Raw genomic sequence first — 14204 nt, forward strand, 5'->3', positions numbered from 1 at the left:
TTTTACTTGCTCTGTGCTGTATTATCTGGGCTTCCCTGGTGGCTCAGATGGTAAAGAATCTGTCTGCAATGCAGAAAACCTGGGCTTGATTCTTGGATTGGGAAGATCCCCTGGAGAAGGGAATGGCTACCCACTCCAATATTCTTACCTGGAGAACTCCATGAACAGAGGAGCCTGCTGAGCTACAGTTCATGGGTTGCAAAGCATCAGACACCACTGAGCAACTAACACGTTAACTTTTCACTTCATACTGTATTACCTACACATTATGCTCTGGACGCGTTAAAATTACTATTACCTTTATATAATTTTTGTATTATCTGACCTTTAGGTAAATGGGTAATATGCTATGCTGACTATTTTTTTTTCTGTCATTCCTTTTCATTCTAGTTCCATAACTATTTGTTGGCAGTTTTGTGTTTTTTTCCCCCCCCAAATACCGTAGAACTGAAAATCGGAAATATTTGACTACAATAAACAGGTGAATTATGAATAAAGCTAAGTTAGGCTCCATTTCAGGCATGTGCATGTGCTCAGTTGTGTCAGACCCTTTTGCGACCCCATAGCCTGTAGCCTGCCAGGCTCCTCTGTCCCTGGAATTTTCTAGGCAAACATTCTGGAGAGGTGACCATTTCCTACTCCAGGGGAATCTTTCTGACCTATGGATCAAACCCCAGCCTCCTGCATTGGCAGGTGGTTTCTTTTCCACTGAGCTACCTGGGAAGTCCTTCTCTAGTTCCTCAACCACAGATCAAACCTAGGAGTGTGGGGTCTTAACCACTGGGCCACCAGGGAAAGTTCCTCAAGCCTCACTTTTGCTTATGGTATTTCCCAGTGAAAGCTTTGTGAACACTGGATGTAAATGAAGCAGTATGACCGCTTTTAAAAGAAAAGGTTTAGGCATTTCTTGTATGCAATCCTGGTTCTTATATTAGCACTTATTTTCCTCTTTTGTCTTTGTGTTGGTTCTAAAACCACTGCTGGGGTTAATGTTGAGCCTCTCTGAGTTATTCCAGCTGCAATTTCGTTACCTGCTTTTTTGAATTATGCAGTCCTAGTTAGCAAGTGAACTATGGCTGCATTTTGTAATCAGGTGAAGTGGTAAGGGTGTGATGATAGGAACTGGGGCCCATGTAATTTTTTTTTTTTTTTAAGGAATAAATTTAGCATAGATCCCTTGGGGGAAATTAATTCTGCTTGTCCCCTGCTGAAAGTCCATTTTGATTATGAGGCTGTTTGTATGACTTATCTGTTTTTTTAAGAACAAACCTGTTTCTCCCACAATGTTGCGTGGTATTACTTCCTCCTGGTTTCTTAACCTATTTGTTTGTTAGCTTTGTTATCCATGGGCTGATTTATTCTCCTTAATCAAGACCTTTACCACTGTTTATTTCATTTTACGAAGCCTTTACTAAGAACTCATTTTAAATGAAGTATGGCCTTATCCAGAGAGCTCGTGAAAGTAGAGAACTGTTCATTGGGAGTTTATTATTTATCCCAGTAATAGCCTCCCAAGCACCCAGTGGAGGAAGTATTGCCCCCTTTTTATAGCTAGGGAATCTGAGGCTTCGAGGTTTTTGTCTTGAGTTAGAAATGGCAGCATTTGAACCTGAGTCTGATTGCAAATATCCTGCTTGTTAACTAGGGGATAAAATTCTAGAATTTGTAAAGATTATATGAGCATGGGGTTGCCTATTTAAACAGATTATCTCCCTTATAAATTTATATTCTGTTTCCTGAGACTATAATATTTAGGGGGCAAGGGAAGTTAATTTTGTAAAATTTTGACCCAGTTGTAGGGTATTGCATCCATATATGCTGTTTGACGTTATTACCAAATGCCATTTCACTAGTGCAGCTTTACAATATCACAGTAAAAAAAAAAAAAAAAAGTCACTAAACCGCTCTTGTCTGTTCATCCGAGTGTTAGTAGGAGTGTGTCTGTGTTGGTTGCACCACTTCGTGACGGGGGTAAACAATACATGTTTGTGTGGGTATGCTACTAACACGGCAACAGTGGCCTGTTTCCCCATGTATTAAAGACGGACATAATAGCCTTACTGGCAGAGTGGTAAGAACATGAGCTCTGGGGTCAGATTTACTGGGGGTGACTTTACTGGACCTTTCAGCCTCAGTTTCCCCATCTTGAAATGGACGTAACTATTGTAAGGAATAATGATGTGGTTCATGCAGCCACCCAGCCACCGCTTTCCCTACTGTGCGCTCTCCAGTGTAGACTGGGTTGTTGAGTGTCATGGAGAAAGACAGCCAGCTGCCGATGACTGAAAGGACTTCCTTATTGATTTAAGACCTTATCTAAACTATTTTACACCTACATTTTTTCTAACCTTGTGTGAGACGGGGTGTAGACCTTTTAACATGTCAGCTACATGTTAGCACAGGTAATCTTAAGGTTAATGTAGCTTCTCCATTGTAAAATTGTGTGCTTGTGGTTCATTCTGCACTTTTGTGCTTGTTTTTATATTTATTTCTAATTGATTGGTTTGCAATACTGATTTCTGTCATACGTCAACGTGAATAGGTGTACACGTGTCCCCTCTCTCTTGAGTCTCCATTTCTCTCTCCCTCTCCTCCCCACCCTCTGTCCATAAGGCTGTTCTCTTGTCTGTATATCCACTGTTGCTCTTTGAACAGATTCGTCAGTACCATCCTTTTAGATTCCATATATATGCATTAATATATGATATTTGTTTTCTTGATTTAACTTCACTCTGTATAATAGGCTCTAGGTTCCTCCACCTCGTTAGAACTGACTCGAGTGCATTCCTTTTTTGGCTGAGTAATATTCTCTTGTGTATATGTACCACAGCTTCTTGATCCATTCATCTGGCGATGGACATCTAGGTTGCTTCCAGGTTCTAGCTATCGTAAATGGTGCTGCAGTGAACGTTGGAATATACGTGTCTTTTTCAGTTTTGGTTTCTTCGAGTATATGCCTAGAAGTGGTATCGCTGGGTAATATGGTGGCTCATTTGGTTTTTTATTTTTAAAAATGTTGTTTTGCTTTCGCTGGGTCTTTGTTGCTGCCAGAAGTCTTTCTCTAGTTGCGGTGTCCGGACTTCTTGTGGTCGCTTCTCTCTGGGACACAGGCTTGGTAGAGGCTTCGGGGCTTAGTTACTCCGAGGCATGTGGCATCTTCCCGGAGCAGAGCCTGCGTCCCCTGCGTTGGCAGGCAGATTCTTAACCACTGGACCGCCAGGGAAGTCCACTCGTTTGTTATGATTCGTTGAACTGGATCTTTGTGGTCGCACACATCTTCATTGCCCTTCTTAAAAAACAGAGGCAGATTCTGAATCCTCCCCGGTATCTTTTTGTACATGAAAGAGATTTAAAATATAACCAAGATAAGCCGGGCTACTAGTTGACCTTGTTAGCTGGGGTGGAGAAGAAATTATCTTTGGTACCACACGGCCATCGCGTGAGCCAAATCGGCCAGTAGCCTGGTTTGTGGTGTGTAGTGAGTTAACGTGACTAGAAATCCTTTTTTTGTGTGTGTGTGTGACTAGAAATTCTGTATTTTCTTGGCCAGCACTCAAGAGTTGTTATGTTAATTTTATGTGGTTTATTTTGATTACAGAATAGTTTACTTTTAAAATGTGAATTTGGGAATTCTAGGGTAGTTGTTTTGTTGTAGAAGGCTTTGGAAAACATTATCATGCAGTCTCTCTTTCCTAATTTGTTTATCCCATATAAATATCGTTTTCTAAGGTAGAAAGTTTTGCCCCCACTTCCAGCTTATTTCTTCGGAGGTATGATTGACTTGTCAGTTCTGTGCTTTTGTTAATAATACCTCCTGAAGTAGTAGCTGTTAGGATGAATCTCATTTTTCCCTCCCTCTTAGAAAGTGTAAGCTTCTGCGGAAAAGTTCAAACTACGGATATATGTTCCCCCGCATTTATTATTAAAAAAAAGTTTTTGCTGCTTTGAATCTTAGTTACATTCTTTTATAGTGGCATTCTTATTTGATTCTTTCAAAGCTTACTTTAAAATATAGCAGATTATGTATACAACCTGTTTCATTTTTTTATTTTATTTTTGGCCACTCAGCAGTGGCTTGAGGGGTCTTAGTTCCCTGACCAGGGATTGAACTGTGCCCCCTGCAGTGGAAACACGGAATCCTGTCCGCTGGACTGCCAGAGAATTCCCTAGAACCTGTTTTTGAATTATGCAACTCATATAAGGGTAATTTATCACTTTCCCTTTTTTCCTTCACATAATTGTAGGAAATTCTGTTCTTATTTGGAGCATCGTTTCAACTTTTTTGTGTGGTCTTTTATGCTTGCTATTCCTCTGTTCCTTTAGCATAGAAATTTTATTGAAAAATGTCTGTCTGGCAATATAGGCAGCCGTGTTAGACTATAAAAAAGGAAACAGTAGAAGGGAAGAAGCAAACTTGTCTTTGGCGAGAGGTGGGGGGCTGCTGTTTAATGACAATGAAAAATGGCTTTGAGTTGGAATTTCCAATTGTGATGCAATTTTAACACAGTTTAAATTTAGTTGCTCCACAATGCCTTTGTTTTATATGTGTGCTTTCTCCTCGAAGCTAAAAACTTGTTTTAAACTAGTTTTAAAAAGATGCTGTTTACCAGGGAAAATTGAGTGTTCTGAAACGAAACGTGTCGCTTTTCAGGCCGTGAGAAAAGGGAACTTCTTTTGAATGGATCAGTTGATACTGATGTGTTCTGAAAACTTTCTCTCTAAATTCTGCCTTCAGAGAGTATAAGCATGGGTTAAGTCCTGAAATCTGCTTCACCGGCGTGGCGCCCTCTGTTCAGCTACCAGCGAGGTCTCCGCCGTGTCCGAGTTCTGTGTAAATGCAGCCCTCAGCTCAGTTGCAGCCTGGAACGCCCATTTTGTTCCCACATGTCTGGCTTTACCCTTCTGCGTTTCCTCCCAGCGTGTCTCATTTGCAGAGCTGGCCAAGCCTGTTAGTGCTGTTGTGGCCGCCTCGAGGGAGAATGACTAAGTTGCATGAGGAACCGTAAATCAGGAGACAGGCTCATCTCTCCTTCCCTCAAGATCAGACGCGGAGCAGGTCATTCAGTATATAATTATGAATTGATAGCAGAGAGAATCGGTACTAAACTCTCCTCTGTGTGTTGTTCATGTTACATTCCGGTAAGAATTACTCAAAACTTAATGAATCTTCCGAAGAGAGTGGTGTGGGTGCTGGGTGGTTTGGGCATGCAGGAGGTTGGGTGACTTTTAAAAGTTGCTAGGAGCTCAGAGCTGCTGATCTTACTGGTTGTGTGATGACTTGAAGGGAAACATGTTGGGACCTGTTATGTGGAACCTGGTTAGCCAAATGTCTACAACACAGTCTTAATTCAAAAAGTCGAGTTCAGTAAAATAATTCTTCAGGTGCAGATCCATTCTACACAAACAGGGTACTTCACGTTGTTACTTCTGATCCATCTTTTTCACTTGACTTTCATATATTTATGTGCTAATTATTATTTTATTACATGCATTATTCCGAAAGTAGCTTCCATAGGTTGGTTTTAAGAGTTAAACTGAATAGAATGCCTTCTTGGCTTGAGTACAACTGAGAGGATGTCTGCTTAACATGTAATCCGAGTATTCTCAGGTTCAGACTGTAGTTCAGACGGGATCATGACCCATGCTAGAGAGTTTAGTCACTTAGTCGCCTTTTCTGTTCATTGGTTTTCAAACTTTAAACTTTTAATTTCGTATTGGAGTATAGCCCATCAACAGTGTTGTGGTAGTTTCAGGTGGACAGTGAAGGGACTCAGCCATACATACACGTGTCATATATACATTTAGAAAGCTTCTCACAAACGGTTGCTCAGAACAAACAGAGCTGCTTATCTCGGGGCGGCGAATTGCATGCACACAGTCAGATCAGAACTGTATGATAATTCCAGCTCCATTACCTACCAGCTGGGGAACTGGAGTGAGTTACAGACCTTCTCTCCATCCGAGTTCCATCATCTGTTTGGTTTCACTGTTATCCACCTGGCAGGACTACTGCATAGTACAGGAGGAAATAGTGTTTGGCACAGAATGGTGTGTAATAAATATCACCATTTATGTCAGTAGAATCTTAGAAGTTAATAGGTACTGTGGTAGATGGAAAGAGATCAGAGGGAACCTGTGCTCAGGAAATGCAAAGTAGAGTTGACGAGAGTCATATTAATATTGTATAGAAATAGTATCTAATCAACTCAGATTGATGGTTGTGACCTCAAGCAGTTAGGGAAGGCGTTGGTGCTGAGTGGGAGTGACCCATGGTCTAATTTGGTTAAGGGATTATGAAAATAAGAGGATTTTATAGGGGAGTTACCTGAGCAGAGGTGAGAAAGCTTATGCCTCTTGTCATTTACAGAAGAGAAAAAACTGGTTTGAATGAAGCATACTCTCCCCATCCAGTTCCTTCAAAGTTTAATTTCCCCCCAAGATTCTGTTTTGGGATAGAAAGTTACAATGTGGCAAATATTTCTGTAGCATTCTCTATTTTTGGCAATTTTATTCTTCCAAATCAGAAGTTAGCAATCCTATTCGCTATAGGGCTAGAGAATCAATGTTTTAGATTTTGCAGGCCACATACAATCGCTTCTCATTCGTTCTTTACAATCCTTTCAAAAACAGGAAAGCTATACTTTTCTCTGGGCTGCCCAAAAATTGAGTGAGGGTCAAGGATTGCCTTATGCTGTGTTTTCATCCATGTTCCTTAAGGTGTAGGGTATGTGTCTATGTGTCTCCTGATCAGAGTTTTACCAAAACATCAAATTGTCTTATGCAGCGTTTCCTTGGTCAGATATCTTCAAACTTTCTGTCCAGTAATGATCTCCTAACATATAAAACTTTTCTCTGAATCTGTAGTAAGGGGTTAAGTTGCCACTGTTTGGAGCTGTTAGCTTTTAATGGTGTTTCTCAACCTGGGCTAGATTTGCCCACTTGGGGACACTTGGCAAAGATCTGGAGACTTTTTTGGGGGGTGGGAGGAGACGTTTTTAATTGTTAAAACTAGCAGTTGGCAGAGGTTAGCATGGTACTAAAAATCCTGTAGTACACACGCCACCACCCCCACTCCCAACAAAGATTTATCTGCCCTACATGCCACTGACGCTGAGGTTGAGAAACCTTGCTTTCATGATGGATGGGATTGGTCTGTTTCTTGGATACCCTTCTCTTTACTTCATTGTAGGCCCTTACAAGAGGGAAAGTGTTATAAGAATTGCAGGGTTCTAGACGATTGGTGGCATAGTTTACATGATACATTATGGCTAGTCATAGCTCTTAGTTCTGTGAAGGCCCTTAAAGTCCCTCCCATCTCCCCAGAAAACTTAGGGCAGTTGTCTTCCTAAAGCATCTTCATCTTTTGGCTCCAGTTTTTCTGTCCTGTCATTACATTCTTTGAAAATGGCCCTGAATTCATAAATACAGTACAGTCTTCCAATGATGATCATTTTTTTAAAAAGCTTCTTATTTTGTATTGGGGCATAGACAATGTTATGATAGTTTCAGGTAGCAGGGAATGGACTCAGTCATACATATACATGGATCCATTCTTCCCCAGACTGCCCTCCCATCCAGCTTCCACATAACATGGGGCAGAGTTCCCTATGCTATACAGTAGGTCCTTGTTGGTTATCCATTTAAAATGCAGTGTGTCCAGGGAACTGTAAGTTCATTCTCTAAGTGTGTGAGTCTTTTCTGTTTGGTAAGTTCATTTGTATCGTTTCTGTTTAGATTCTGCATATAAGGGATATCACACAGTATTTCTCCTTCCTCTGACTTCATTCAGTATGACAGTCTCTAGGCCCATCCATGTTGCTGCAAATGGCATTATTTCATTCTTTTTAATGGCTGAGTGATACTCCGTTGTGTATACGTACCATATCCTCCTTATCCCTTCCTCTGTTAAGGAACACTTAGGCTGCTTTTGTCAGCAGTGCTGCAGTGAACACTGGGGCGCGTGTATCCTTTCAGATCATGTTTTTCTTTGAATATACATGCTCAGTGCTTCGACTGAGCACACCCGAGCTCGTTCTGCACATTCTTCCCGGGTGGTGCTGGTAGTAAAGAACCCGCCTGCCAATGCAAGAGACAGACTCGGGTTTGATCCCTGGGTTGGGGAGATCCCCTGCAGAAAGGCATGGCAACCCACTCCAGTATTCTCACAGGGAGGATCTCAGGGACAGAGCCTGGGAGGCTACAATCCATAGGGTCACACAGAGTCAGGCTGAGCACGCAGAAGCACGAACATGTGCCCAGTTGTGCGACTGTAGGGTCATATGGTAGCACTGTTTCTTAGTTTTTTAAGGAGTCTCCCTACTGTTCTCCGTAGTGGCTGTATCAATTTACATTCCCACCAACAGTGTAGGAGGGTTCTTCTCTCTATGCCCTCTCCAGCATTTATTGTTTCTGGATCTTTTTTGTTGATACCCATTCTGGCTGGTGTGAGGTGATATCTCATTGTAGTTTGTAGTTTTGATTCACATTTCTCCAATCATTAGTGACGTTGAACATCTTTCATGTGTCTCTTGGCCATCTATATGTCTCCTTTGGTGAAATGTCTATTTAGGTCTTCTGCCCATTTGTTGAGTAACTTGTTTGTTTTAATGTTGTTAAGCATCATGAGCTGTTTGTAAATTTTGGAAACTAATCTGTTGACAGTCATATCATTTGCAAATATTTTCTCCCAGTCTGCGAGTTGTCTTTTTGATTTGTTGTTTCTTTTGCTGTGCAAAAGCTTTTGAGTTGAAGTAGGTCCCATTTGCGGAGAAGGCAATGGCACCCCACTCCAATACTCTTGCCTGGAAAATCCCATGAACGGAGGAGCCTGGTAGGCTGCAGTCCATGGGGTTGTGAAGAGTTGGACACGACTGAGCAACTTCACTTTCACTTCTCACTTTCATGCATTGGAGAAGGAAATGGCAACCCACTCCAGTGTTTTTGCCTGGAGAATCCCAGGGACGGGGGAGCCTGGTGGGCTGCCATCTAGAGGGTTGCACAGAGTCGGACACGACTGAAGCGACTTAGCAGCAGCAGGTCCCATTTGTTTACTTTTGTTTTTATTTCCATTATTCTGGTAGATGGGTCGAAAAAAGATACTGCTGCAGTTTATGTCAGAAAGTGTTCTGCCAGTGTTTTCCTCTAAGAGTTTTATTGTATCTGATCTTATATTTAGGTCGTTAATCCATTTTGGGCTTCTTTTTGTGTATCGTGTTAAAGAATGATCTAATTTCATTTTTTTTTTTTTACAAGTAGTTGTCCAGTTTTCCCAGCACCATCTGTTGAAGAGACTGTTTCCAACATCGTGTAGTCTTGCCTCCTTTGTCATAGATTGACCAAGGACAATCATTTTAATGACCCCAGTCAGCGGTCGTTACTCGGTTGCTTGAACATCTCCTGGGATTGATTTTCTAATCCCTCAGTGGGCAGCACATTTATTTCATCACTTGGTGATTAATGTAAAGGGTGAGGCTACAGGGGGAATGCAGAAATTATCCACCATTTTAGCTTGATGATTATCCTATGAGTATACAAATAGGCATCTGGTGAGCTCAGATTTTTTTTTAGTCATAAATGTGACCCTCTTAAAGTGTCCTTATCATGGGTTATGAAAGTTGGTCACCTAAAAGTGGGGAGCTTCAAGTATTAAATGCCTGCTTTGTGTCCTCAGCTTGTTTTATCTCATTTAATCTTCACAAAAGTCCAGGAAGGTAAAGATGATCACGACTTTGGCTTTACAAATAGCATGAAGTTTTGTGGGGTTAAGTAATTTGCCAAGGAACATATGGCTGCCTTTCTACATGTAGTGTATTTAACTACAGAGAAATGGAACTGGTTGAAGGACAACAGAAAAATAAATTTGCCTAGCGTGGGGGAAAGCAATGCAATGTCTGTTTATTGGAGAAGGGAAAGAGGAAGCCAATGGGTGTGAAATAGAAAAGGATTTTGAATTGAGAATAGAAAAGAATATTACTCATTCAGAAGACTGGCTATAATTCTTGGTGGGAAAGAGATCTCTGAGTTGTTTTTACATTGTATCCTCTTTATTTGCAGTTAAATGTTACCTACTTTTTATTAATATTTGTCCATTTTTTACCCATATTACAAAATACCAATCACAAAACATTTTTATAAAATGAGGCAAACGTTTTAACCACCACCACGCAGACGGCTGTTTTCATTTTAAACTCAAGAAAAGGTAGTCCTATAGTATTATTTGTTATGTGCATTGTACTACACCATAAAACTTAAAGTGAATTCATGACAAAGTAACTATAGCACTGAAGCTTGAAAATAAAAAAATGAACCATTTTAATGACTGTTGGCTTTCTAAGGTGACTATTTTGACAAAGTCACATGCTTTAGACTGCAAATTGATAAAACCTGGCAGAAACCTCTTTTGGTTGCACCCTCAACACAACTTGAGCCAAGCATTTCTTAAAAGCCATGTTTCCTGGCTTATCCAGACAGTGTACTCACTTGATCAGAAGTCACATTGGTCACTGTTGGCCCTGAGTACTTGAGTTGTTTCTATACATCTACTCTGAAAAGACAAGCATTTGTTGCCATCCAAGATAGCTGTGTTATGGGACTCCAAAAATCTTGTAAAAAGGAGTTCAGGATAAAAATAATATCAGAGATACAGTGTTATCAGTATTCCGAAAAGTTTTTGAACATTAGGCTTAAAGCCATTTAATACCTTGTGATTTTGGTAGATATAGCTGTATCTTTAGGTCAGCATGGTCGTTGCCTGCCTGTGCTATGAAGGTAAGGTAGGGATTCTGTTAATTTCACTGTATACTTCATGGTTTGACAGTAAAATGCTCATTATTCATGCATTTGCTACCCCTCAGTAAACATTTTATTCCTGGTATTATTCCTCGGGACAGGATTGATTTGGCCATCTTAGTCCAAAGGGGCAATTGGATACTTCAGGAACTGTGGGTAAAGTCCAGACTGATGGGAAGCAACTGTTCTGAGGACTCAAAGAATTTTCAGTCTAGATGCATTTTACTTGACTTCTTCTTGGCTCCATGACAGTTTAATTTGGGGTTAAAAGCAAGCTCATTTTACCTCCCCAAAATATTTCCTCAACTTAATTTCCCAGGTTTAAATTTTGAGAAGAATAGTTCAACCTCCCGGTATGGAGCATCTCAAGTTGAAGATATGGGAAATATAATCTTAGCAATGATTTCAGACCCTTACAGTAAGTATTGGTGTTATAACAGTGGGGACCTAGAATCTGATCCCATCCACTTTCCATCACTTAAGCTGCTGAGTCCTGTTCTGCCCCACACACACCCACACCCACACGCACTCCCAGCTTTCTCTCCAGCTAAAAGGATGACTTGTATGTTCTCATTTTAGATCACAGGTTTTCAGATCCTGAGAGAGTAAATTACAAATTTGAAAGTGGCACTTGGTAAGTACTTGCATACTACTCCATTTGAGTCTTTCAATGTGTTTTCATTCATATTGTGGTATTTAACTCCCCTTATATTTTAGTGACTTTACTGACCCTTTTGGCTATCCATTTTTTTACTAGTCCGTCATTCATTAAAGGAGATTGTGATTTAAAGTGAGCTGGGATGTTGGAATTAACATTTAATGAAATATTTGTATCCTTAGTCACTATGACCTTAGGGACAGCTTATGTTCCTATCTGTGATTTTGATTTTAGCCTCTCTGAACTGTCCATCCTCGCTGGAAAACTTCCAAGGGGAAAAATCACAGGGCTTAAAAGAGTTCACAAGGTTTTTACGGAGATAATTTTAAGTATGTTCTATCAGGTCCTACTTTGAAGCACGGGAAATAACTGGGGAGAAGTATGAGACGGTGGTATCTCTGTTTGTGATCACAGGTAGACCTGTTTGTACATCACTGCAGTGGCTTGCATGAGATTACTTGGTGCCTGAAGTGAACAGAAACTTCTGACATCTTTGGCCATTAGAGAGACACTGAGGCCTATTTAGTTGTGGGAAAAGTGACTCATTAAGAAAATGTCCTCAGAGTACTGAAAATAAAAATATGGGAGGAATAGAACATCAAAAGATGTCAAAATATAGAATAGGTGATTTACAAATGACTCATTAAGGTGTGGGAACTCCCAAGCATTTCCATAAATACTCTGTGATGCCTCCCTGTTTGATAGGGGAGATATTTTAATGGCAGACTTCTGACCACGTGCACGCATTACTGATGTGGGTTAATTACCAGCTTTATGGGAATCTTAAGTTTTTGCGGTCAAGCTGGATCTAAACCCCACTGATGTACTGACCAGATCAGAGAATGAGTTTAAACCTACCCTTCTCAGCTCTAGGAACTTACAGGCCATCAGGCTGTTGGGAGGATTTTTCTTCCTATGAATTGATCTTGGGTTCTTGTGAGAGCAAGGAAGCAGCAGCTTAGCTGATAGGTGGTTTGCTGGGTGAGCAAGCTGTGCTGAACTTGCATAGGCAGTTGCCTTTGTATAGTTAGTTACCCACCTAAAGAATACTTTGAACTACATACCCACAGAATTTTTGAAGTTACGAAGTACAGTGGGCAGTATGACAAGTCTGTCTGAACTCCAAATGAAGAATAGCTCAAGTGCAAATAGGCCAGTTGTCTTAGGAGGGGGTAACAGGTCAGACTGCCCAGCATTAATCACACAAGCTGAAGTTTTGCTTGATCCACAGCAGCAAGATGGAACTTATCGATGACAACACAGTGGTCAGGGCACGAGGTTTACCATGGCAGTCTTCGGATCAAGATATTGCAAGATTCTTCAAAGGACTCAACATTGCCAAGTTGGTTTTCCTTAATCTCTATTTGACTTAACAGTCCCAAAGGGGATACATAGATGTTGTGTCATTTTTTTTCCTCCTTACTGTTATTTGTCTCCCCCATTGTTTTCTGTTTGGTTATTTTTCAAAGGGGCGGTGCCGCTCTTTGTCTGAATGCCCAGGGGCGGAGGAACGGAGAAGCCCTGGTTAGGTTTGTGAGCGAGGAGCACAGAGACCTAGCTCTGCAGAGACACAAACACCACATGGGGAGCCGGTACATCGAGGTAGGTACTCGGCCTGACAAGCCTGGCCTCCTGCACGAGGGTGCACGTCACAAGGCTCAGAAACTGCATTTCATTTCCCTTTGTCTTTCCTTAGGTTTACAAAGCAACCGGTGAAGATTTTCTTAAAATTGCTGGCGGTGAGTACCTTCCATACAATGTGGCTATATTGAGAAGGATCTAAAATTCTACTTCTATACCAAAGGCAGATAAATACACTCATGAATGTTTTTTTACTCCCAATGAAACATAGGAATTGACTTTTATTCTTTCGATAGGAGGAAGAAATATCCAGTGGTATCAGGTCGTGTACTGTGTAACACTTGTCCTAAGGCTTAAGTCAACCAACTGTAGTTAAATAGCAATTAAAGATACTTGTATACAAAGGCCACAGGGTACATGTAAAGTCATGTATAAAGGGAAAGAGTAGTTCATGAAAGAAATTAAATAGTCTGAAAACTTTCAAACAGCCATAACGGCCATACCTAAATAGCTGGAATCGTTGCATATCTGCTTCTAATTTTTCTCTCAACTTCATAACTCATTAGTGGCCAGGAACATGGTAGCTTTCTGGCTTCTAGTATTTTAGAATGTGTGATTTTGAAGTAGTATGGTCAAAAAGAAGTAGGAATAGGAAGTCTTTATCCAATTCTAGAGTAACTTTAAAAATAACAGATGCTTAAAAAATGTCAACTGTGGTTTGTCCAACAGATGTTTTTCTTTCCTCATGTTGCTTTAATTTCCTTTCTTCTTTTAGTATATTGTGAATATCTTCTTAAATATCTCAGTTTTCCTCAGTGCTCATTGCTGGGCTTCCCAGGTGGCGCTAGTGGTAAAGAATCCACCTGCCAGTAAGGAGAGGCACGAGATGAGGGTTTGATCCCTGGGTCAGGAAGATCCCCTGGAGAAGGAAATGGCAACCCACTCCAGTACTCTTGCCCAGAAAATCTCATGGACGAGGAGCCTGGTAGGCTACAGTCCATGGGGTCGCTGCGAGTCGGACACGACCGAGCGACTTCACTTTCACTTGAACACACACATGCAATTTACCATAATTTTTTATAAAAACAATCGTGTTGGAAACAAGCTCCAATTGCCCAACTTTTCACTCTATATGTTGCAGTGAATACTTTTGTATCTCTGTATGTGCCACTCATTA

The 14204-nt window shown here is 40.8% G+C and overlaps 1 protein-coding gene across 4 annotated transcripts in view; it reads left to right on the forward strand.

Moving 5' to 3' along the window:
- The window catches only part of ESRP1 (epithelial splicing regulatory protein 1), a 57149-nt gene that overhangs the window by 7676 nt on the left and 35269 nt on the right, over nucleotides 1-14204 (forward strand). For all 4 annotated transcript variants that reach the window (XM_065903216.1, XM_065903214.1, XM_065903215.1 and 1 more), the window contains exons 5-9: nucleotides 11108-11206; nucleotides 11368-11422; nucleotides 12678-12788; nucleotides 12916-13048; nucleotides 13143-13185. In XM_065903216.1, coding sequence (XP_065759288.1) covers nucleotides 11108-11206; nucleotides 11368-11422; nucleotides 12678-12788; nucleotides 12916-13048; nucleotides 13143-13185 — 441 coding nt within the window. The remainder of the gene's footprint in view (nucleotides 1-11107; nucleotides 11207-11367; nucleotides 11423-12677; nucleotides 12789-12915; nucleotides 13049-13142; nucleotides 13186-14204) is intronic.

This window comes from Muntiacus reevesi, chromosome 12 (assembly GCF_963930625.1).
Source record: "Muntiacus reevesi chromosome 12, mMunRee1.1, whole genome shotgun sequence".
In the NCBI taxonomy this organism is placed as follows: domain Eukaryota; kingdom Metazoa; phylum Chordata; class Mammalia; order Artiodactyla; family Cervidae; genus Muntiacus; species Muntiacus reevesi.